Here is a 26,214-nt window from a genome sequence, read left to right as displayed (position 1 = left end):
ACTACCTACTTCCTTCATACAAGTCGTTGCTTATTATTTATTATAAATAGTTACGTTGATCTATTTAAATAACAAAATAAAACAAATGAAAGTATCATTGAACATGGTTTATTTTGATAAATCATAAGTCGATATATTTAACTGCTTTGGTACAAAATACATAGTTTCCCAAAATACAAATAAGTTCATGCTTAATCGTATATCACAAAATTTTATTGTAGTAGTTAGGAGATTAGGTGGTAACGTATTTTTCATATTTTAATACTTAATGTTTTGGTATCTTATTATTCATCTTAAACTTCATAACTATATACCCATTGTAACCAGTTAGTTACTTAGATAGTTACTAAATTACATAGGTATAGTTTTTAGTTAGATTTTATAAAATTTTATAGCTATAGCGGTTATGTTGCGAGATTATGTTTGTGAAACTCAAGTTGTGATGACCCATAGTTACCTCTGATTGCAATGAAATAAGGGCAGGGCGCAGGGTAGCAGTCACATTTATAAAAAGCCATGTTTTAAATCAATAATACAGTGAATACTTAAATTTTAACCTTATGAAGGTTGTATAGCTTTGTGCGCAACAAAAAGTATCTGGTGCATTTTAAGCGAAAAAAAATACTTAAAAAACTTTTAGCCTACTCGAGATCTTCAATGAGTGAATCTAATTCTTTCTTCAGTGATGCCGATTCGTCTCTTTGCTTCAACACCTCGTCTTTCATTCGATCCACGTTGGCTATTAGTAAAGCATTTCCTTTTTTCAAAGCATTCACTCTTGTCTCGTGCCTCTTTAATCTTGTCATCAGGTTATCTTTCTTCTTTGGAATTGGTGCATCCTGAAAAAGAGACGATGCAAAATTTAAATATAAAGTCGTCATGTGTTATCTAGTTATATTTTAATCTTCTTCATATTTTTTTAACGTGGCGTCGATGCATTATTAAATTTATTGACAGCCTTTTATCTTATATAACTATCACAGAACAACGCGGACTTTAAGGTAATTAGGTGTAGTTAACTAGTTAAATGCAACTTATTTATCTCGGAATTGCCTACATAATTACGACACAAAGCGGTTCAGTAAATTCACAAACTTGTTGTAAACAAACGTAACATTTCCACAAATTTCGAATCGTTAATTTCACTCACCTCTGGCTCGCTCTCGCTCTCCGTCTCGCTCTCAGTATCCTGTTCAGTTTCCGTTTCCGTTTCCTCTTCCTCACTCGAGGACTTCTGTTCCTCTTCCTCGTCCTCATCATCCTCGTCTTCATCATCTTCTTCATCAGACCCAACTTCCTTCATCATGGCAGCCATTTTGTCTACTTCGCGTTTTAGCTCCTTGTATTTCTTTTTCTCGTTTCTGTAATAATAATATCGTAGTAAGGTACTTATTAAAAAATAATAGATATGTACGTGTACGTATAACGTAGGTAACGTAACGGCACCAGTAATGGACATAGAACCAGTAATGGACACTTACAAACTTATTTTGTTTAAAATAAGAGTATGCATAGTTTTACGAAAATTGCAACACCTTAGTTTCAAAGCCTAGACATCCCTCCTTGTTATATAGACAAGTTACTTATGTCATCCATTTAGATTCAAAATTGTGAGGCAAAAAAGTTCATTTGATGGGGGTTCACAAATGAAACCGAGATTTGTTAAGGAATTCGTTAAGGACTTAAGTGTAGATTTTGGTCGGTGATTTCGTTTTATTTTAGGTATATCAAATAGCTGTGATTTTATGGAAACTATACTGAATTACGCACATATTTATAAAAGAATAGGAGAGCTTACGTTTATAGAAATGATTTCAGAGGAGGGTGTTCATTACTGGTTTGCAAATTTTCAGTAAATCCAGTTATGGACAGGTGTCGAAAATAATGTTTTAAGGTAATGTTGAATTTTCTTATTTCATTGTCTTTAGAATTTCATAATTATATTGGTAGTTTTTGTAAAACATGAATAAAATGAAGGATACCAGTATTGTACAGGTGTCCATAATTGGGTGTCCATCACTGGATTTTTCATATTGCCTTAGAAAAACGTATATACGCCCAAGCAAATGGGAGATGCTATTATGGATGTACATGATGGCCACTGCAGCCATGCGTTATGGAGACACAAACATAGTGTAGGGGGAACCCCTACATCTATTTCTAGTGTTCCAGAACAAGTATTGATCCAAGATGCATATGAAAATCCAAGTCTTCACGCGACTGTTGCTGTTGTAGAAAAACACGCTCACAGAAGCAGAATGTACCTAATTGAAATAAAACTTGTAATATGATAGTAGTAGTTAGCACATCTAAATATGTGAACCCACCAATCCGCAGTGGACCACCATAGTGGGAATGGACTATTTCCCTTAGCTTAGGAAGGCAGTTTAGACCTAGGGGTACAAGCACAAAGGTTTCATTCGAGAGAGCCAGGTGCAGGTACTTACAGCCCCACAGAGAATAGAAATAGACAGTGATCGTGTGACGAATAGAACAGTTAAGCTTGGTAAGAATATCATGAGAATTTGAAAAGAAGGGATTTTAAAAGGAGAAGGAATTAAGAGCAAAATTTTAGTAGAAAAAAGGGAAGTGGGATAAAATTTTGTGAAAAGAAAAGACTTAAATTAAAAGCATTTCCTGGCTTGTGTAAATGCAAAACCTGGATAACCCAGATGATATGATATGACAAGAGGATTTTAGGAACGCAAGAAGTTGAGACGAGAGTGTTGTTGAGAGATGGTGGCATTGGCCTAGATGTGGGTGCCCGTACTTATACGGTCAACGGTGCATTTACATGTCTGCGATACATGTGGCAGTCAAAACACCTCTCCATTACAGTGAAAGATATGTATCACCAACGATACTAATGTCGGTACTGTTATACGCTTGCGACACCTGGTAGATCACAAAGATACATAGGTACACAGAAGCTGCAGGTCTTCATTAAACGCTGTCTCCTGTGGAAGATTTTCTGGCCCGAGATGATCTCCAACATAGATCTGAGGAAAAGCCGCCATGAAGATCCTTTTGGTTCACAGACAAAACGCCGCAAATGAAGTTGGAATAGCCATACCTTGCGTAGAGACTAAAACAAAATCCTGAGACAGGCTCTCGAATGGAATCAGCAGGGTAAGCGTAAGCAAGGCCGCTAAATAGACCTGGCGGCGCTCGATCGGACGGAGATGTGGGAAGTTTGAATCACGTGGTCCGATGCAAAGCTGGCTGATGTCAACAGTATGCGATAGAAAACTGTTGTGTTTGCCCTCTGCCCCACTGGGGGAACATAATGATACAAAGAAAATGAATAAAATGCAGGAGGACAGGATTTATAATGTTATAAATTGGAAATTTTAGTGTTTCCGTAAAAACTTTTTTTTTAGAAAGTTAAATTAGCCGTCTTTGATAGCTCCCACAGTGTAACTGGCGACCAAGCCTGTTTGTGTAAACGGTTATGATTACTAATCATAGTTATAATTATAATAATATAAGCATAAAATCATATTTTATACTTTTATTCAATAAAAAATCACTGTCCAACATTGGGTGTCCATAACTGGAGTTTGGGTGTCCATTACTGTGGTTTTAGGACATATTTTACAAATATACAATTTCCTGAAGTACTCATCGTTCAAATCGAGCTAGTGTACATTCATCTTAAACAGCAAGATATTCCTACGATTCATACCAACTTTCAATATTCTAACTCAAAAACTGAGCGATTAACTTCCAAATCATTTGTAAAAAATCCTTAAGGTGTCCATTACTGGTGCCGTTACGTTAGGTACTTTTGCAATTTTTACCTAAATAACTATACTATTAAGATTATGTATAATAAGATAATTGTTCTAATACCAACGAGCTTATAAATATACCTGTCGGTATGTGTAATATGAATGTAGGAGGGTAGGTCTTGCGCTCATCAATAAACGATCAGTCTAAGCTTGAACGCGTGTTTCACTTGACTCCTTTACATGGCGCAGCCGGTTTAAGTTAAATTTAATACGGTTAAATACAGTATATTATTTACGTACAGATCTTCGTTATACTGTAGATAGTAAATAAAAAATATCTGTAGTGCAATATAGGTACCTATAGTTCGGAGTGAGTGACAAATAATCTAACACCGTAGTAACAAAATGGAGTCCGCATTTGTACCTCCGCCGCCTTTTCATTTTATGAACAATTTGGACAATATTACTTCCGGAAATTTATCATCGTCGTGGACAAAGTGGAAAAACTCGTTTATAATTTATAGTGAAGCGTGTGAGTTTCACACTAAGGACCCGAAAGTGCAAATTAGTATTTTACTACACGTGATTGGAGAACAATGCCGTGAAGTGTATCAACAGTTTAATGAAACTTTCAAGGACACAGCCACCTTACTTAAAAAGTTTGATTCATTTTTTTTTGCCGAAAAAGAATCTAACAATAGAAAGACATAAGTTTTTCACCAGGAGTCAAAGCGAAACTGAGTCAATAGAACAATATGCATTCGAGTTGAAGAAAATTGCTGCAAGTTGTGAATTTAAAGACTTATGTGATGACTTAATCAAGGACAGGTTAATATGTGGTATCCGTGAAGTAGCCTTAAGAGAAAGGTTGTTACGTGAGCCCGAATTAACGTTAAAAAAGTCGTTAGAAATATGCAACTTGGCACAAATATCCAGACTACAGGCAGTAACAATCAAACAGGAAAGTACGGAACATCGAGCTTTCGCTATTGATCAGCAGTATGGTGGGTCTATGAGGAACACCGAGGAGCAGGGGCAGGCGTACTGGGTGTCGTCAGGACGAGGACAGCGCGCGCCGGGTCGCGGTGCCGCGGCCGGCTGGTCACGCGGCGCTCGCATGCGACCCCGTGCGCCGCCGCCGCCGCCGCCGCCACCGCGGGCGCGCTGGGCCGGAGCCCGGCCACTCCACTTCCAACCCGATGGACACCAACGGTTTAACCAACGCAGTTACAGTGATCGGCCAAATGAAAGTGTTAAGTGTCATTCGTGTGGTATATCACATGACAAAGATAAGTGTCCGGCATTTGGTAGGCAGTGTTTCAAGTGTAACAACTACAATCACTATTCACGGATGTGTAATGTTTACGAGATGTGCGTAGAGGAGTCTCCTAATGAGGTAATCTATTGTTTGAATAAATCACATAGCGATTGGTCTGCTGTTATCTGTATTAATGAGTGTGAGATACGTTTTAAGTTAGACACAGGTGCGGATGTTAATGTTTTGCCTCGTAGGTATTTACAAGATATAGGGTTATCAGAAACTAATCTTTTGAAATCGTGCATAAAAATAAGGGGATATTCAGGCGGAGATATAAAAGTAGTTGGTAGTTGCAATCAGAAAGTAACGTACAAGGGCATGGAGTATATTCTCGAGTTTATCATTGCTGATGTAGATTCTCCACCTATATTAGGGCGCTATTCTTGTGAGGAAATGAATATGGTCCACTTAGTATCAACAGTAACAAAAAGTATGAGCGAAGAATATAGAACAAGTATTTTAAATGAGTTTTCTGATGTTTTTGAAGGGTTAGGCTGTATGCCAGGTGAGCATAAAATACAGGTTAATCCAAATATTAAGCCTGTAGTTCATGCACCAAGAAAATTGCCGCTTGCCTTGAAGGATAAAATAAAAATAAAGTTAGATGATATGGTACGTCAGGGAATAATCGCCAAAGTTGAGGGACCCACTGACTGGGTCAGCAGCATGACAGTAGCAAGGAAAGCTGATGGTGATTTGAGAATCTGTTTAGATCCGAAAGATCTAAACAAAGCTATTAGGCGTGAACATTTTAGGTTACCTACATTGGATGAAATCACAGTAAAATTAGCAGGATCAAAATTCTATAGTACTGTAGATGCAAAACAAGGATTTTGGCAACAAAAATTGAGTAATGACTGTACAGATCTTTGTACATTCAATACAGCTTACGGAAGGTACAAGTTCTTACGTTTGCCGTACGGTATTACGTCAGCATCGGAAGTTTTCCATAAAAAAATGTACGAACATTTTGATGACATACAGGGTGTTTGTTTATTTGTGGATGACTTGCTTATCTACGCTGATTCAAAAGAAGAACACGATAAGAGATTAAGAAAAGTATTACAAAGATGTAGGGATATAAATTTAAAACTAAATAAAAATAAATGTAAATTTTGTCTGACAGAAATAAAGTATCTCGGACACATTATATCTGAAAGTGGAATTTATCCTGATGAGTCTAGGATATCAGCCATAAAAAATATGCCTCAACCGAATAATGTGAAAGATTTAGAAAGATTTTTGGGCCTTATAAATTATGTAGGCAGTTTTATACCTAACTTATCGGAAAAAACAAGTGTTCTCAGAGAGTTATTGCAAAAAAACATTCAATGGAATTGGTCTTTTGAACATGAACAAGCTTTTAATGTTTTAAAAAGATGTTTAACGGATGTACCAGTGTTACAGTTTTATGACTTAGATAAATCTGTAGTTATCTCGGTAGACGCAAGTAAGGATGGGCTAGGTGTTTGTCTTATGCAAAATAATTTACCGGTTTGTTATGCGTCAAGATCGCTAACGAAAGCGGAGCAAGCTTATGCTCAAATTGAGAAAGAATTATTGGCATGTGTTTTCGCCTGTGAAAAATTTTACTCTTACATCTACGGTAGGAGTGATGTAGTAATTGAAACTGACCATAAACCACTTGTGAGTATCATTTCTAAGCCAATAGTATGTGCGCCAGCCAGACTGCAAAGAATGTTGTTACGTTTGCAGCCATATAGCTTTAGGTTGGTTTATAAGCCCGGCAAGTATTTATTTATTGCCGATACGCTGTCGCGCGCGGTGGAGCCCGGGAGCGGCGAGCCCCCGGCGCCGCGCGACGACCTGGAGGCGCGGGCGCAGGTGTGCGCCGTCGCACTGTGCAATCCGCTCACTGACACTCATTTTATGCAGATCCAAAAAGAGACGCAAAACGATTCTGAATTGCAAAAATTAATAGAATATATAAAAAATGGCTGGCCGGATCATAAACAAGGTATTAGTGATGAAATTATGCCGTATTGGAATTTTCGCGATGATCTAACAATATCTTATGGATTAGTATGGAAGGGACAAAGAATAATTATACCAAAATCAATGAGAACTGAGTTATTACACAAAGTACATGTAGGTCATTTAGGGCTAGAGAAATGCAAACTAAGGATACGAGAAACAATGTTTTGGCCCAACATTAACTCACAATTAGAGGATCTAATTAAGAATTGCCAGGCATGTCTCACATTCAAAAATGAAAATTCACGGGAGACTCTCATACCGCATCCAGTGCCGACGCGAGCGTGGTCAAAAGTAGGAGCCGATATCTTTCATTTTGAGCGGTCTAGTTATCTATTAGTAGTAGATTATTTTAGCAAGTTTGTAGAAGTAATACAATTGCTCAACTTGACGTCTGAACATGTTATTGAACAATTAAAAATAATTTTTAGTAGGCAGGGCATTCCAGAAACCTGTATGACAGATAACGGACCAGAATTTAGCTCCTCCAGCTTTACAAAATTTTCAAGAGAATGGAATTTTAATCATGTGACGTCATCACCACGGTATCCTCAGTCTAATGGACAAACAGAAAGATTTGTACAAACAATAAAAAATATTCTAAAAAAGACGAGATATGACGGCTCGGATTTTAGACTAGCATTATTAGAGTTACTAAATACCCCAATTAGTAGTACGTTAGCATCTCCTTCGGAGTTATTGAACAGTAGAAAATTAAGGAGTGTTATACCGTGCACACCAAACCTTCTTATTCCAAAGATACATAAAAATGTTAAAAGTGAATTAGAAATTCGACAGCAAAAACAAAAGAAACATTATGATAAAAGGGCGCGTGATATGTTATCTTTGAAAGTGGGACAAAAGGTAAAAGTACGTATAAATAAAAGTTGGCAAAATGCAATAGTCAGGGCATTGCGAGGAACAAGGTCATATGTAATTGATGTACAGGGTGGTGGTACCTTGATAAGAAATAGACGCCACTTATTGATAGACTCGGAGCATAGACGCGACCGCGAACCAGCTGATTTCACTACTCAGTCAATGACCTTGCCGTATGATGACATAGTAGTAGCTGAAAATCCCCCTGTAAACGTATCTCACTCTCACAATGTGGCTGGTACTCAACGTGTGACTCGTTTTGGCAGGACCGTGAGGCCGCCTGACCGCTGGGGCTATTAGTCAACAACAATGGCATAATATAAGTACCTACACCTACTTTGTCTGTAAGCATAAGATATTTATCACAATAAAGTAATTCACGCTACTTATATACCTACCTATGATTTTGTTAGATATTTGTAATAGTTATAATATATGTATTCAATAATTATGGTGTTAAATTGTATAAAACATCGCCCTATACAAACTAATATACTTAATAATACAATGAATTATTGGCTACTTACTTTGTTATCGCTAGGCTAACAATGCTAAGTAAAATAAATATGTAATAGTTATTTTGTTTGTTAGTCTATTAACTAGTAAATAAGTTACTATAAATGTCATTTATATAAAATAATGCCGGATTGATTATTACTTGTTATTGTTATCTTTCAATTTAAACATTCAATCTAAGATCTAGGCACTTAGTACTTACTTACCTATATCAACTACATTTGTTTTTTTTTGTGAAAATATTTGTACTTATACTGTATGCATGTACCTTCTTAATATACCTAAACTAAATATTCAATTGATTATGATGTGTAATATTGAATAGGCATTTTTCTTGCATGTTTTTCTTTTTTTTCTCTTACATGAATTTTGTGACTAGCATAATCAAGTTTACTTACTTACTAAGTTTTTTTTTTTGAGGGGGTTGTCGGTATGTGTAATATGAATGTAGGAGGGTAGGTCTTGCGCTCATCAATAAACGATCAGTCTAAGCTTGAACGCGTGTTTCACTTGACTCCTTTACAATACCTATTGAAGGGGTGATGCATTTCCACTACAATAGGGAGGATCGTACGATAGGAAGTAAGATACCTAATTGTTCTAATACCAACGAGCTTATACATATACCTATTGAAGGGGTGATGCATTTCCACTACAATAGGGAGGATCGTAAGATAGGAAGTAAGATAATTGTTCTAATACCAACGAGCTTATAAATATACCTATTGAAGGGGTGATGCTAGGTAGGACTCAGATGGCTAGGTTGGTATAAGTAGGTACTTTACATCATGTTCCATCCAACCAATATCGAAAGGATGCGCCCGTCAGAAGAAAATGACACCCGCGTGTTAGCCCTAGTTCAAACTAAATATGACAGATATAGGAACCTATGAGATTTTGGGGCCAGCGCTAGGGTGCCTTTTTTTTTGAGCGGTTGCCCTGTCCTTACGCTATTAATACATAAATCAATGGTTCCATCTGTACGAATCGCTTATTTATCACATGCAAACGCTTATTTATCGCTTATTTTTCCCTAACGAACACTTCAATACTAACTTGAGCGCCGCCTGCTGGTTCTTCAGCATCATCTTGTAGGCGACCCGCTCGCTCTTCATGGTGTCCTGCTTCTGCTTCAGGTGGCTGATCTTGGACCTCATGTTGCGCACCTCCTTCTCCATCCGCTTCTGTTTCTTCTCTTCACTCTCCTCCTGGAACGTTGGGGGTTTGTTGTTAGTTTTAAGGGAAATAGACTGGGCAATGGTGAATTTGAGTTGATTAAAAACATGGCGATACGGTGCGCGACCTATCACGTGAGTAACTTCAAAATGTACAGTGAAAAGTTTGTGACTCGCTTGCAAGTCACCTCTGACTTGCAAGCGAGTCACTTCCTTGGGGGATTACAGTCGAAAAGGTTGTAAGTAAGTAGGTATAAAAGTTCCTGATGAATCCTATCAATCATCCAAAATTAAAAAAAACACACTGCACTCTTGATTATTTAACTTTTTTCATACAGTTAATCGAGTCAATCGTAGAAATATTAGGTCCTTACATATGACATTGGCGTTTTCTATAGGAGGAACATAAAGTCGTTTTTTTTTTTTAATGAAATATATTAAATTAATCAAAGTATGTACCATTGCTATGTATGCACTTTTGCCGGTTCTACCTTTTTTGGCCTAAGATTTATTTGCCTAATCTCGTATTGCATAGTAACGTTTGGTCAAAGTCTCGTTTCGCCGAAAATCGTATGGCATAAATCTCGATTAGTAAAAAGTTATTTCGCATTATCTTGTTTAGCCTAATAATGGTATGGCCAAATCTTGAATAGCCTAATAATAGGTTTATACAAAGTAATAATATTTGTTTGGCTTTAACTTTGACGGAGCGTCTCTCTATAGCGCAAACTGGTGCCTTGTATTGTTTCCGCTGTTTGGAAAACGCTCCGCTCCGCTTCGCTGCGCTATATTCAAAGGTTCCATTCGAGAGAGCCAGGTGCAGGTACTTACACCCCCACAGAGAATAGAATAGAATAGAATTCGCTGCGCTCCGCTTTGGTTTTGATGAACATGTGCACCTAACACGCTCCTCCTCGCTTTGCTCGTCGTCGCACCTATCTTTAGGTTTCGATCTCATGGGGTTTGTAATAATTATATTGCTCGTTAACTTTCGATTTTTTAATCATTCAATATCGTGATTTTCGGGATGTATGAGAAAAATACCAAAATTTGTATATTTACTACATACCTACTTAATATATTATTTATTAAGATAACATTAGAAGAAACAAGATTATACATAGGTATAGACGAACATAAATTTGAGCAAACGAAACTTAGGTGTTTAAAGATTGTGCCTAAAGAGTTTTAGACGAAACGAGCCTTATGCCACATAAGTCTTGGCAAAGTGATGGTTCGGCCAAAAAAGTTTAGACCATACGAGTTATGCGAAATGAGTTTTGGTCAATAAAGATTATGCGAGATGAGGGGAACCCACTTTTGCCATCTCATAGGTAGTTCATTGATCCCCTTACTAAAAAAACCATTCGGGCGGGAATCAATAAAATCTTTGAAGGCGGTTTGGACTGCCCCATCGGAGTTGAATTTTTTTCCTTGCAAGTAGTTATCCAAATTGCGAAAAAAATGGTAATCTGTTGGAGCAAGGTCCGGAGAGTACGGTGGATGTCTAAGACATTCTAATTGAAGCTCCTCTAATTTGGTAGCCGTCTGTTGTGCAGTGTGTGCGTTGTCCTGAAGCAGCAGTGGCCTAGAGCGATTGACCAGCCTCGGTTGTTTAGCAGCTAGCTTTTCCATCATGGTTTGCAGTTGCTGACAATAGATATCTGCCGTAATCGTCTGGCCAGATTTAAGAAAGCTGTAGTGAACGACACCGGCACTATTCCACCAAACACTTACCTACAAGCAACTTTTTTTTAGTCAATTTTCGCTTAGGGCAGGATTTGGCTGGTTCGCCAGGGTTCAGCCATTGCGATGAGCGCTTCCGATTATCGTAGAGGATCCACTTTTCATCACAGGTAATGATTCGATTTAAAATTCCTTCATTATTGTGCCGGTTGAGTAACGTAACGCAGCAGTCGACGCGCGTTTGTCGGTTTGCTTCACTCAATTCATGAGGTACCCACCTTTCAAGCTTTTTCACCTTCCCAATTTGCTTCAAGTGGATTAGAATAGTTTTATCACTAACACCGGAGCCTGCAGCTAACTCGGACGTGGTTTGCGATGGATCCGCTTCCACAATAGCCTTCAATTCTTCATTATCAACTTTGGTCTCCGGCCGTCCACGAGGCTTGTTCTGCAGGTCGAAATTTCCGAACGAAAACGTTGGAACCAAAAACGCACTGTGTTTTCTTTTGCGACACCGTCACCATACACATCATTAATCCTTCGAGCCGTTTCTGCAGCACTGGTGCCACGGTGGAACTCATACTCGTAAATAACGCGATATTTCAAATTTTCCATTTTGTAAACAAAGTGACACAAAGAAAAAAACAAAAGAAGAAAAAACAAATGAATTAAGGGATTTGAAACACAAACGCATGAGTAAATAGCTGTATGAATTTGAATTTGGAATTCCTAACCATAAAGGTAATATTTGAGATCAAAGTGGCCAGTACGACAAAACGCCAATTTTATATGTAAGGACCTAATATTATAGTGATGTCATAACTACTGATTTATTTTAAATACTTATAAAAGTAAATCTTGGCTACCAAATATCTATGGTCTGCAGTATATTTACCTCCTCTGGCTCTGATTCCTCCTCCTCTTCGAAGCTGTCGTCCTTCGTGACAGACAGCTGCTTGATGGCGTGGCTCGACCTCCGAGACCCGGCGTTCGTGGGGACTATACCCTGGAAATTTACAGTATTCACATTATTAACCATATTATTTATTGATCCGTAATCATCATCGTCAATATTATCAGCCTATAGCAGTCCACTGCTGGACGTAGGCCTCTCGCAAAGCACGTTTCTAGATGCGATCTATAGCTTTCCGCATCCAAGCATTACCAGCCACCTTTCGCAAGTCGTCATATATTATCTCTGTCGTCACATATCTCTGTCGTCAGTAGTCGTCACCCCATCTACCCATCTAGCCGGAGGGCGTCCTACACAACGTTTATTGATTGGGCTTGGTTAAATTTTATTCTAATAAGGTACAAAACCATTGGAAATTTGTATAGAGTAATCCAAATAATAAATCACAATAAATAAACCGTGCAATATAAAATAAAATATTTGTGTTACCTCGTCATCCCATCTAGAACTATAAGCGTTGGTATTATCATCATAGCTATAAGCGTTATTGTTATGAACATCAGTTTTAGCGGCAGACTTTCTCAAGCTGTAAGCTTCTTCAGAGTTAATATCAATGTTCAACAACCTACATTGCTTCTCAAAATCGATCTGCCTCTTCTGGTAAAACGATAATGGCTCCTCTGAAACTATGTACGCTTGTTCAATCTCTACCTGCGAAGCAAATTGTTAGAGAAGCGGTTAAGTTTTTATACAATTAGTTGCAATTGCTGAGCCCATTTGTTATTATATTATTACTTAAAATTTAATTGAATAATTACATACCGATAAAGCTTGTTCTAACTTCTTCTCTAACTCTGCGTTCTTTCGTTTCACTTCATCCAGTTCTTTCTGTGCATCGTCTCTTTCTTCGGCGGCTTCCAAATATTGTTTCTCTAAATTATCCGCGGTTTCTCTAAATCTTTCAATTTCTGACTTAAGACTGTTGACCAGTCTCTCGTCGTAGGCGTCGGTGACTGATATCACTGTTTTGTGCTGCTCTTGTCTGGCTAAAGCTCTTTCTCTTGCTAATTCCGCTTCTAAGTTCTTTATTCTCGTCTGTAGCCGCTTGTTTTCTCGTTCTTGAGCTTCTTTGTTTCTGTGGAAAAACGAATGCAACAGTTCAGTGTAATAGTATATTTAGGTATATCGTCATCATCATTAGGTACCTCCATATACGTAGAGCAAATACATATTTTTGACGTTTACTATTTCTTATGTAGGTATTTTGTTATCTTACCTGAGTTCTATTTGCAAGAGTTGCTTAGTCGACTGAAGGTCATCTCGGACCTTATCAATATCGTCCATTTCATCGATGTCGTCATCATCAACACCAAGAATGCCTGGCATGACTCCGGCGGCCTGTAATATCACACAAACACTATGAATTTCTTCAAAAATTACAGACATATCATAAAAATAATCCCATATTTTTTAACAAACTTACATCACAGACCGACGCTCCAGAAGGAGAAGCAGCCAGTAGATTCGCCTGCGACATCGACTTCAGGACTTGCTCTTCGATCGTCATTTGTCTTCTGAATTTCCTCAAGCCCTCAAGATTCGGTTTACTCCTGTCGTTGGTCTTTGTCTTCTTTAGCTTGACTCCCTTGTTGATCTCCTTCAACAAATCATTGTGAGCAGTCGGCTTTTCAGACTCGAAGATAAACTGTTCTTTATTCTTGACCACGGCCGATCGTGTTATCACTGGGCTTGATCTGAAACGTAGAGTTTTCTTGTTGGCAAATATTCAATTGAAAAACGGTATTTAACCCACTTGATGATTTCTAATATTAGATTATGAAACAGATGTTTCCTAGTTCTATCATTGATGTTTATTTGTTTTGCCGATGAAATAGATTGTTAAAATGATTTGAGTAATGCAAAATATTCAATACAAGGTTAACAATTGTTTAACGATGTAATAATTTCACTATAGACGAGCAGCAGACATATCACCTACTACAACAAAAACATGTATTATATGCATACATAGATCTACGAGGACTTGGGTGTACCCATAGAGTAATAATAAATGATGGACCATTCATACTCACTGATTAGTACATTCAATCTAAAATATTTCTTGCAAGACTTTGAAAAACTTAGGTACTAATTATACTTCCTACCTGTCATTACAGACGACTTTCTTCAGCTTCCTCCCCTGCTCCACCTCCTTCATCATGTCGCTCCAGTCGGGACGCCTGCGCGGACGGCTGCGGAGCTGCTCTATCTTCTTCAGCTTCTCAGGGTCAAGAGACGGTTTCTTGAACTCCGGCGGTGGCGGCATTTTGGGTGGGAGAGGCGGCGGGGGCGGCGGCGGCGTCGGCTTGAGCAGGCCTGGTGAGAGTTGCTACTGGTTATCGACATTGCATAGAAAAAAAAGATCTTAATGGTATTAGGAGCTTCCGAAAGCACGATATCGTGGAAGACACAAAATATATTTTGTGTCTGATTGCACGGAAATTATATATTATTGGAGTATTCCTGGAATACAATATAGAGATGGGAGAAGTCGAAAATATGTGGATGCACGGTTCAATGCATCTCACAATGGATTTTTAGTAAGAGGCTAAGGCATTGTAAGAAGACTTTGAGGTCGCTGTATGCGATAAAACCACCGTTTGTACCTCAACTAAGTGAAAATTCGTTAGATTAATCTATATTTAAAAGTGTCATTTATATATGTAGGTACCAAAATACATTACTCTACATTATGTAGTTAGGTACTTATATTGTTTACATTACCTCTAAACAAGTTTCCTTCTGAATCCATTTCACTATTCTTCCCTATAATATCACAGTTCAAAGCTTAAAAATATCACAACTTTCCCTCCAACTTTCCCAGGTACCTCAATTCATTTTCACAGTCTGCAGTCCTCAAAGATTTTGTGTTAAAACTGCACTTTGGCCACGTTGTTGCACTAAGTCGGTCCTGAACATATTCTATTCGCACCTGCCGTTTGAATCGGATGCGTATGCGGATTGCGGAACACTAGGAGACTATTTTAGACTGCATTTAGACCACAAGTGCATTCGCAGTCGCCGCACAAGGTTTTGAGATCTTACAGATTTCAACGGGCTTAAGACTGATTCTTATGTGCATCACCGGCATCGAAATTATAAGACTGCAAAATGATTGTAGGGGAATATTTTGTGGTTTTCTACTTCTAGTAGAGTAGATAATGAGAACGTGTTCTAGAGCATTTAAGGCCTGGGTCTCCTATTTTATGCTATATGCGGCGTCCGACTTTGACGTAAACGTTTCGATCAACGTTCTACGGCCTACCTACGGCGTCTACGCGCCAACGTCAGCGTGTGAGGGAGACCGCATCAGTACATTTCTATAGTGAGCATCGTGACGCGGCCTAGTGCGTGACGCTGGACGCGACCTACGGCGTAAATAGGAGACCCAGGCCTAAGTCAGATTACCTATGATTTTTTTTCCTATAATGTAGGTACCTTACTATGAATGCAGCAATATTATTTATGTTATGAGGGATTTGATGCCTTAAAAATTTGCTAGAGAAAATGTAATATTGTTCCTATTGAAGATTTAATCAGATAAAATGGTTTTCTTATGCAGAATATCTTAAGATTCGTTTTCAGATCTAGCACCCTTTATGTGCAGTCAAAGATTGTTTGCCAAAATCAATCATGATTGATGCAAAGCGCTTGCGCCGATGTGAGAATAATAAAGTACCTAATGATAATTAGCTCTTATTATTAAAAGATAAAGTTCAATTTCAAATAAAGATTCTCTGCTTTTTCTAGCTATTGGAAACGCATCTATAGTTTTGTCTCTTTCACTTTGATCTAAGAATAAAAGGACAAAGAATCTGATTAGTCCAGTCAATAAATGACTCAAAATTAGGTGTAGAGTGCGTGAGCAGGTAACTAAGCGATTTCTTCAGAAACTTGTTGAGGGGGCTTAGGTTGTTAACATACCAAAAGTCCTGACTCCTAGGTGATGAGCTGGGGGGAGGAGGGGGGGATAAAGGTACGAATTTTTGGTTTTTAGCTTATATCTCGAAAACGGCGCATCGGAGAGAAATATTTTCAACTAATGGAATAAAGTTCTTAAAATTATCTAAAACTTTTATATCATATGTTATTTTCTAATTCCTGACCGTTTTCGAGCTATTACCCACGGAAAAAGGGTTGGATATTGACCAGCATATGTAATATATTCTAAAAGGGAATAAAAAAATCTACAACTTCTTTCCTCTTCATTTTTTCGTTTATGAATTGGTTAAGACAATATGATGCAATGTTTATGAATTTTTTGACATGGATACTTTTTCTTGTAAATTTCAATTTTTTCCGAGGGTAATAGCTCGAAAACGGTTAGTAATTAGAAAAAAACATATGATATAAAAGTTTTAGATAATCTTAAGACCTTCATTTAAGTAGTTTATAATATTTGTCTCCGATGCACCGTTTTCGAGATATAAGCAAAAAACCAAAAATTCGTATCTTTATCCCCCCCTCCTCCCCCCCGCTCATCACCTAGGAGTCAGGACTTTTGGTATGTTAACAATCTAAGCCCCCTGAACAAGTTTCTGAAGGAATCGCTGAGTTACCTGCTCACGCACTCTACACCTCATTCCTTGACTGGACTAGATGCCGGATATTTCGATCCAATCGGTTGACTCAGATAAAATTAAGTACCTAAGTTTAAATTTAGTACAGGAGAAAGTGGTAGTGTGTCAATGTTGTGTCAGGAAATAAATAAAACCAAAACGTATTGATGATTGTCTGAACTTAAAATATCAATGAGTCATTGGTTCTTGTACATTCTTTGATCTTCATCCGATAAAAACTATAGCTGTTTAGGTTTAAAGATAAGTATTTATCAGTCAAATAATTAAAAATTCGTAGTAACCACAGATAATTTAAAATACCTACCAGGTAATAACTCCTTTTAATTGGTGTTAATTATTGTGCTAAAATTACCATCGAACTTTATTTATGTTGATGACCTTCTTCGGTCATAATATTTTTTGCCTATAAGATAGCGATCTCGTCCAATCGATTGTAGGTACTTAATTATCTTTTAATCCTTAACATTACAATATATTACCTACTTATAAAGACTGATAGATTAGATAATGCATCAAATTGCAGAATAATGTTGATGACACTCAATGTCCGTACTTAACCTACGCATATACTGTAGGTCACGTACGCAAAATTATCAAAGCTGATAATCAACACAAATAAAAGTGGACCGAACATAGACCCTTGGGGAACTCTTACCCCCTTATTCATAGAAAAATTATAGGACGTTTTAGGAATTCAAATGTTTTGTCTCTTAAAAAAATGTTATTTGACAGAGAGGGACAACTAAAACAGTTCAATAGCTAACAGAGAGGGACAAAACAGTTCAATAGCTAAAACGTCTTATAACTTTTCTATGAATAAGGGTGTCAGTCTATTTACTTACTTCTTAAACTCTCATTTTTGGTGAGCGTGTGTCCTTTGGGTATTTCATTGGCGAGAGTCTTGTCGATGTTTTCCTTCACCCTCTCGTGGAGGGGGTCCCTCCATTTCTTCACCGGCTCATCTTTTGACATCTGCTTCTGTATAGAAGGCTTGCGAGGTGGTAGCTGTAAACAACGAATCCGTTTAGAATACCATAGCAAATACACAGACTTAGTAGTGAATAGCTGATGAGTATGTACTAACAAAAAAAAATTAACAAAGTACCTAGGTTATGCATATTTAATTAACTGAAAATGCGTTTGTACTTAATAATAAATAAAATGAAAAAAGTAAACAAACCTTTGATGGAGTTTTTTCCAAAGGAGTGGGTGGTTTAGTAGCCATTTTGGGTTTCTCTTCTACTTTCTCTATTTCTTCTTTAGGCTTACCGGTAACTTTCTCTTTCAAAATTGAGTTAACTTTTTTACCATTTACTGCTGATTTATCATTATTTACATGATTGGTCTTTGGAGCAATGGTCTTTTCTGGAGATACCTTAGGTCTCTCTGATATAGTTACTGATTTTTCTTTGTTTTTATCATCAATCGTCCTGACACTTCTTAGAGTGGGTCTTTCAGGAGCTTTGTTTGTGGGAGGTTCTTCAACTTTGACAGTTTTCTTTAGGCTGGATTTGGTAAATCTAGGTTTTTCATCTGGTGGTCTAGATGCTTTGTCAGCCTGTTTGGCTGCAGATGGCTTTACAAGTTTGTCTTCAATAACTGTTTCAGCTTTGTCGGTTTTTTCTGCTTTTTCCAATTTATCTACTACACCGTTTTGACTTTTTTCCTTGATGGATGCTTGAGCTTTAGGTGCCACTGAAATAGAGATATAATTTCAGACTCATTACTTACAGTCTTTAGCTATATTATATTATATAGTGTTTTAACGTGGTGATAAATCAATAGATTCTGGAAACCTTGCCTAAAATAGTCTAAAAACATGTAAAACTTTATTGTCACTTTTCGTGAAAGCAGGGAAATTGATAGAAGCACGTGCGGCGGCCTCCGATGCATTTTGATGGCGTTTTCCGGACGCAAATAGATGTAAACATGGCCGATGCCAACATGGCGACCTTCGTTATTTTCGCGCGCTTATATTCTATGTTTCGCGCCGTGGGGATTAATTATTTGAGCAAGATTGAAAAAATATTCTACCTAGGTAACTAAATAATATCTTAATGTTTTTCTTTAGATAATCATCATCAACTCCTATTATTTGGCTGGCTATTAGGCTATATAGCCCGTTGATCTCCTACTGCTTCTACACACATATGACCCAAGTAGCGCCACAATTCTGTCCTGTCTTCCTCATCCAACCACTAAGGACGTTGGCACAGCGAGCTGGAGGGTGTCCCACGCTTCATTTGTTTGTTTGTGGATTCTAATTAAGAACGCTTTTAATGCTACGCCATCGGTTCTTGGGCAGATAATATGACCACTGCATCTTGTATTATAGGATTATAGAACGTTTTTTGAGTAGAATCTAACAGTTCAAGTCCTTATACAATAAGCACAATTCTCTGGCCTTTGCGTGTGCAATAATTTACAGAAAAAATCTTGGCGAGCTATAAATATACGGCGGATTCGTTGGCGCGTAAGGCCAAGAATATCTTTAACAACATCGAGGTTGGTTTAGACAACAAAACGACATCATGTCTGGAATCTGGACTGTCTCTTTGATTCAAGAATATTTAAGTAAAATGTTGATTATAGTTAGGTATGAATCCATTTAGCCTGAGCCAAGTACTTATTTACATGCTACCACATTAAAAAATATCTATTCATTAGGCTTTGTAAACTTTCGTGACACTAGAATTAATTTTGTTTTGTTATTTAATTTCCGTAATTAAACTTATTATGCCACAATGATTTGCCATAATACGTAGATTAAAAGTTGTAGTACATGGTATAAGGATAAGGTCTTGGCTTTTAATAAAAAAAGGTTTTGGTAAATTTTATAGCGTGTGCTTCGACTGCTTGGTAATGAACTTTGTACACAAAAACCTACACTAAAATCACCATAGGTTTTTAACTCTTAGAGATCGTAAACTCTACAAAGAAAAATGATCACCATGAATATCTAAAGTTAATGTTGACACGCGATTTATCTCTCCAAAATGGCGTCATTCCTAAATCTCAATCTACCCACACTATCCGTCTGGAAACACAACACTTCCACTGTATTCCAATGATGATTTCGCTAAAATTACCTTGGAACAACCGTGACAATGACAACACTCGACTTTGGAACTGTATCAAAGTAACACAACAAACACTGTAAGGTTCAAATGGCCGCAATAAAACTTGTGCAGAGTTCGACAAAGACACAATCTCGGTTCGGTAACACTGCACACTCCAGACTAACTGAAATCCGTGAGTGTTTCGGGAGACTCAATAATTTGGGTCTCGCGTCCCCTGCCAAAGATTCTGTAAGCTGCTGACGTCATCAGCCACAGCCATACATCAACACACACACACACACGAATATACTCGAGTTTCGGGGTATAATGCACTTAGATATTATGTGTGAGATTGTGTGTATGCGAGACTAAAAAAATCACGATAAATATTAGAGGTAGGTTATACTTAGTAGTAAATCACGAGAAGGTAAGTGTAGCGTTTGGACGCCCTCCGCTCTGGCCGCTGGACGGACTATATTAGACAGGTGGCCGGTGGTGGCTGGATGAGGAAGGCCGAGGACAGAGAGTTGTGACCCTGCTTGAGTTGGCCAGCAGAGGACGACTACGGGCTGATGATGAATAGTAGGTAATTCATGGATGTATGAAAAAGTTTAATGAAGTGGCAGTGATCTTCAAAAACCTCCCGAGTAGGGGAGACCGGGGACAAAAGTAACAGTTTGTAGTTTCTGTCTGATTTCTCGTTATTAATAACATTTACGATAAAATAAATATAGTCACATAAAACTTTCGTCTATAGTCTACAAATATCCTTTATTACTTTACTTAATGCATGCCGATATTTAGCAATTTTAAAGCCTCAAAAAAAAAAGGGAAATCGTTACTTTTGACCCCATGGTCAGGGCGAAAGTAACAAGGCATGGGTCGAAAGTAACAACCCATAAATTATGCCCAATGTTATAAATACGATTCGAAATAAAGAACAAATAAATCAATCAAATTATTTAGTTGAGAAAACTTCTTAAAAAACTATCAAAACTAAAAAAAACTTATAACTTATTGACAAAACTAAAAAAACTTCATAAGATAAACTGCAAATGAGATCCATCATGTAAACTGACTAACTGATAAGAAGTTGTTTTATTTGTGCTATAATATACAATATTATGGCACAAATATCTAATCAAAACAACAAAAAATAAAAATTTACAATTTGACATGCCAAACTTAACAAAGTAAAACGTTACTTTTGTCCTGCCGCGAGCTGTTACTTTTGTACCCATCCCAATTTTTGAAATATCAGGCGAAATAACTTTAAAACAGCACGTGTTATTCGAAAACAATTTATAACATGCTACAGACCATCTTATAATGAATCAATCAGCAAATAGTCATATGGTTCTTGGCATCCTAATTCTACGTAAACACTACTTTTGTTGAACTTACTTTTGTCGTGAAAAATCACGAAATGCTCACTAACACAAATTTGCACCGCGGCTCGGGCGCGGAAAATGATAGGATGCGCGGGGGGCAGTGCAAGCTGATAACCAGCGGTCGCGAGCGACGTTTCGGCTTTTGGGGAAGTCTACAGAGTCTTTGTTACTTTCGACCCGCCGTTACTTTTGTCCCCGGTCTCCCCTACACGTAATTTGAATTGTAGATGTGTTTTCTGAACAATCAATTTTCTTCTATCTTAAATAACCCTTCCATCTTAAGTGACCCTCTGGACACATGGCCTCAACCTGGAGTGTAATAACAGATCGAGAATGGTGGAGCACCTTGGCAATGACCTATGCTTAGCAGTGGACGTTTGACATATTGATGCCTACTTACAACAGGCGCCAACTTATACCTTGTTTCAGGGAAAGACGGAACCCTTATTACATTCGAATAAGAGTAGTTTTTGTTTGTATCAGATGACTTTCCCCGTGAAATAGAATATAATACGAACTAGATGGAGTAGGTAGAACTTAAAATAGTTTTACGGTTAAATAAATTCGGACAGTTCGTATATTATTAATCTAAAACGGGCACGAAATAATATAAGTACCTATGTCCTCGTGTAGAGACAATAATATTCAAGTACCTCTGGTCTCTACATCTAATACCAGAATAATTAATGTACTCTGTGTCTAATACATTAAAATAAGTTAATGGTACGAGTACCTAAATACCATGGCTGACCATGGCTATAACTACCAATAAGATACATACTAACTAGTTAGTTAAAAATTTGTTTTAATATTTATTTATGTTAAACCTTTTATACAATATAATAGGGACCGATAGAAAACATGAGGTCTAACATACCTTTTACAGTGGTCCTCGGCACCACAGGTTCTAAAGGCTTTGAGAATGGCTCTTTCACAGTTTTCACAGCTTTTGGCTCCGGCTCTTTAGCTTTCGGTTCTGGCTCTTTAGCTTTCAGTGCTGGCTCTTTAACAGGTTTTGGTGCTGGCTCTTCAGCTGGGCTTGGCTTGGCGTCCACTGGCTTCAGCTTCCTACCCTGGGTCCATGGTGGGGGTGCTTCTGTGTCTTTCTCCTTGACCCAGGGAGGCCTGAAGGTCTCCCGCTTCGGAGGAGCTTCCTTGTTCACGTTGCCTATAGGCATTCTGCTGTTCTGTGGATGAGAGTGTTCTGTGAGTGTCTTGTGTGTGTGTGTTTTGTTTAAACTTTGTTGTGATGCGAGGATTCTATAGGTATTTTAATGTAACTAGTTACAACCGTTTGTAAAGGCCTATGACATGATGAGGCATGACACCAGTCAGTGCTAAAGAGACACAAGCAGTTATGATACCGCCATTACTACAGGTAGATAGTACGGTAATATTATGATTTTGATTAGAAAGTTAATACATAAATAGATTATGTATGTACATATAGTGTAAACAGATCTCAATCTTAGATCTACCTACACAAAAAAATTCAAAGTTCCTATCTGGGGGGTAAGTACTTTTAATAGTACAGGAAAATGTAATGATTATGATTTGCTATGAATAATGCATGCTGTTTTTAATACAGCTGTGATGTGAACAGGCTAATTCCACACTCGGACGATATTATGACAGTCACACATACGACAGAGAACCTACATTCAAAACGTCTAACAACACAAAAGTAAGTTAAACATACTTTCAGGAAAGAAATGATAATCATGATAAATAATATGATTATTTTTAATGATAAATATGAATACTTCCATGCTCTTTATTTCCCAATTTTAAACCTTTAACTACATGCAAACACTTTCAGTTAAAAGGAAAACAGAAAAGACATTGCCAATTCTTTTGACAAATTTTATGTATGTAAGTATGTTCATATTCGAACAGAGAGAATGTATTTTCAAAAACTCATACATAACCAATTACTGAATTAATAACTTGCGTTAAAATTTTGAGCTTTATGTTGATTTTGCAAAAGTCCCCGTATAGTTTCCATCTGTGGAGAAGAAATTAAAAGTAATAAGAAGATGTAACGAAGCATTTACCATTACTACATTCATCGGGTTTAAATTTAAGGCCAATTGAAGTATTTTTTTACAGTAAAAAACGGTACTATTGTTACAATACTTTACGGGAAATGGGTTTTGCCTGTAACATAATTATTATGTACTACAACATAGATGAAGTCAGTTATTTACAATGGCAGCAATGATATAGGTAATTATGTATTATGATTATTAGTGAGTGTAACATAGGAATTAAGTATGTATTTACTGTTAACAAAAATATTTACAGTAGGGTAGGTATGATGTAATAGTGTAATAAATTTGTGTGTAAGTACTTATATAAGTCATCAGTATTCTTCAACCCAGCCACAAACCAACCGTATGCCCGTTATGATCAAATTTAAACTAATAAAATTGTTTCCGTATGTTATTTACATAAACTCAGTATGAAATTTACAAGGTTACTTCAGGCATCTAGTACGTAATATTATAGATTCTGGAACGGGGAAACTTAAAGAAATTGATAATGATACGTAGCGTGTATTCAGATTATAATGATGGAGGATAAAGGAGTGCTGGAAGGAGAAGGAAGTCGTGGCTCCGAAACATTAGGGAATGGACAGGAATTGCCAGTGTTGAAGATCTATTTCACTTGGCAAGAGAAGGAAAATAGTATGCGGAGCTGACTGCCAACCTCCAATAGTGGAGAGGCACTTGAAGAAGAACAAGCGTGTGCTTTCGATCCTCATAAGCCAAAAATCATCTATTTACTTAAGACTGTGACTTAAGACCTATGAATCTCATGATGGTAAATGTTAGTGTACTCATATAAATAAATTAATGTAAATAGTTGGCAGTACTCTAGCTCCACAAAACTGTCACGCAGAGAAACGTGCGTTGTTTATTATGCCTTTTATTAGCGGATGCTCAACGGGATATTTTGTCTATTTTCAGGAACATGAATAACCACCCTGGAGTGGTGGTCCCATAACCGATCTTGGAATAGTTGAAGTCTAAGGGGCCTATCGCGAAGTCAAAACGAACTAGCATTTACGAAGTAGTGTCAAATTCAATTCATTTTACACACGAAAATCCTTGTCTAAGCTACTTATACTCAATTTCCTAAGACGTGTGAAGAGCAAAAATTTAAAAGAATTACGTACTGATTCATCCTTTCGGCTTACTATTACACCCCTTTTTTATAACCACCTGTTAGTTTTTGGGAAACTTTTCTGAACTACTTTTTTCATTTGTCGATGCATGTCTTTCAGGTGTTTCAGGTGACTTTATTTATGTGTAAAGTAATTTAATGACCAGAGTCTAATATCTACTTAATTTATTTAGAAAAAAATAGATGGACTGTAACATAATAATGAGATCTTAAAATTCATCAGTTAAGCAATGTACATATTTTATTTATTTCTTTGCCTAACAAAATAGTTTACTCACACATTTTTTTAAACAAAATTATAAAGTTAGGTATTCTTATTTGTGTTGTAAGTATGAAAGCAGATTGTAGATAAGCATAGACTAATATACCAATTAGGGGAACCCGGGGTAAGACGGGGTCACGGGGTAAGGCGGGACCCCCCACATATATGCAAAACTATTGATCTTAGGAATCTGAGTAATGAGTCAATAGAAAGGCTTAAATGATTGACCTTTAGTGCGCCAGTGACAGCAGGTGTGAGCGCATGCGTTTTTTGTGTAAGCTCAATTGTTTGTTTATGCGTAGTGTCCATGTTATTTTTGACCGGTAGAAACAACGTCACAACACAGTTAGTAAAACAGTGGTATTTTTGGTAATTGTGTGTTTTTATTTAAGGTTTGGTACGCTTTGTTTAAATATAGGCAAAATCACTTTAACATTGAAAGTATTTTTTTTATGAATTAGTTTTATAAAAAATATAACGTGGGGCAAGACGGGGTATTTTTGGAGGGGCAAGATAGGGTATGGATCTGGCTTGGTTAAGTTTTTTTGATATTTGACATTGTAGAAGGGCTCTAAAAGGGCTACAGGAACTTGGCTAAAAACACAAAGCAGATACTGCCTACGAAGAAGAATAACAATGAAGATGACTGTGTCTACCTTTACTGTGAGGATTTCAACAGACCTACTTTAAATCTAAGGAAAACTGGGTCGGATGTCAAAGGTGCAGGGGGTTGGGCTCACACTGCAGGTGCTGGTGTTGACGATAAAAACACAGAAGAAGTGTTGTTTGTCTGTTTTGTGCCCCACATAGTATACTTACCCCATCTTACCCCGTACACGGGGCAAGATGGTTTATTTCCCATTTTTTACATTTCTTAAAATAAGTCAATTGTAATTATTACTTTTTTGGCAAAAGCTGTGCCAAAGTGTTCGTCATTAAGTTCCTAATGAGCCATAAATAATTGATAACGTTGTGATTATAAATACTTGTTGTTTTTTTTATTTTCCCTTAGCGACCCCGTCTTACCCCGGGTTCCCCTATTATTAGTAAAGAGCGTAAAGGATTTTTTTCAAATCTATCAATTAAGTATTTAAGTAACATAGGTATTCTGCAGCTACTTTACTTCCTAGCTTCCTAATTGTCAAATCTAAAACCTTTTTTATAGCCATATCTGTGACCTCACTCACTGCTGGGCAAATCTAAATCTAAATTGATTATTTTATTTACTTATTGTATCGTGTTATTGTCAAGTGTAACCTATATTTTCATAAACCCGGAAACCCCAACCGCTGTTAATCAATATCAATACGCACTTCTTAAAAACGCACCAATCACAGCACAGCAACGAATCAGCGAATCATAATAATTTTTCGAATGTAATTTTTGAAATTGGAAGAGCGGTTTTAGTTTTAAAACTGTTTCGCGCCGATTTATCCCGAGAGTTCGGGAGGGCGCGCGGCTGA

General features: G+C 37.3%; 1 protein-coding gene across 4 annotated transcripts; it reads right to left on the bottom strand.

The window, feature by feature from the left end:
* Positions 1-92: 92 nt before the first annotated feature.
* On the bottom strand, positions 93-26,214 carry LOC105387882 (glutamic acid-rich protein). Of its 4 annotated transcripts, XM_048626535.1 has the most exons (14): positions 26,065-26,121; positions 23,255-23,308; positions 22,181-22,490; positions 18,034-18,548; positions 17,696-17,858; positions 14,379-14,589; positions 13,697-13,967; positions 13,490-13,611; positions 13,036-13,348; positions 12,703-12,924; positions 12,196-12,306; positions 9,496-9,647; positions 1,151-1,361; positions 93-839 (listed from the first exon to the last, which is right to left on the bottom strand). In XM_048626535.1, exons 2-14 carry the CDS (start codon positions 23,306-23,308, stop codon positions 642-644), a joined length of 2,853 nt encoding a protein of 950 aa, XP_048482492.1. In that variant the 5' UTR covers positions 26,065-26,121; the 3' UTR covers positions 93-641. The 4 variants fall into 4 exon arrangements, with proteins under 4 accessions (XP_048482492.1, XP_011556990.3, XP_048482493.1 ...); XM_011558688.3 differs by lacking the exon at positions 23,255-23,308 and having other exon boundaries at positions 26,065-26,214; XM_048626536.1 differs by lacking the exon at positions 12,703-12,924 and having other exon boundaries at positions 26,065-26,117.

This window comes from Plutella xylostella, chromosome 16 (assembly GCF_932276165.1).
Source record: "Plutella xylostella chromosome 16, ilPluXylo3.1, whole genome shotgun sequence".
In the NCBI taxonomy this organism is placed as follows: Eukaryota; Metazoa; Arthropoda; class Insecta; order Lepidoptera; family Plutellidae; genus Plutella; species Plutella xylostella.
Note: the sequence above shows the minus strand (reverse complement) of the source record. Positions and strands in the feature narration are given on the sequence as shown.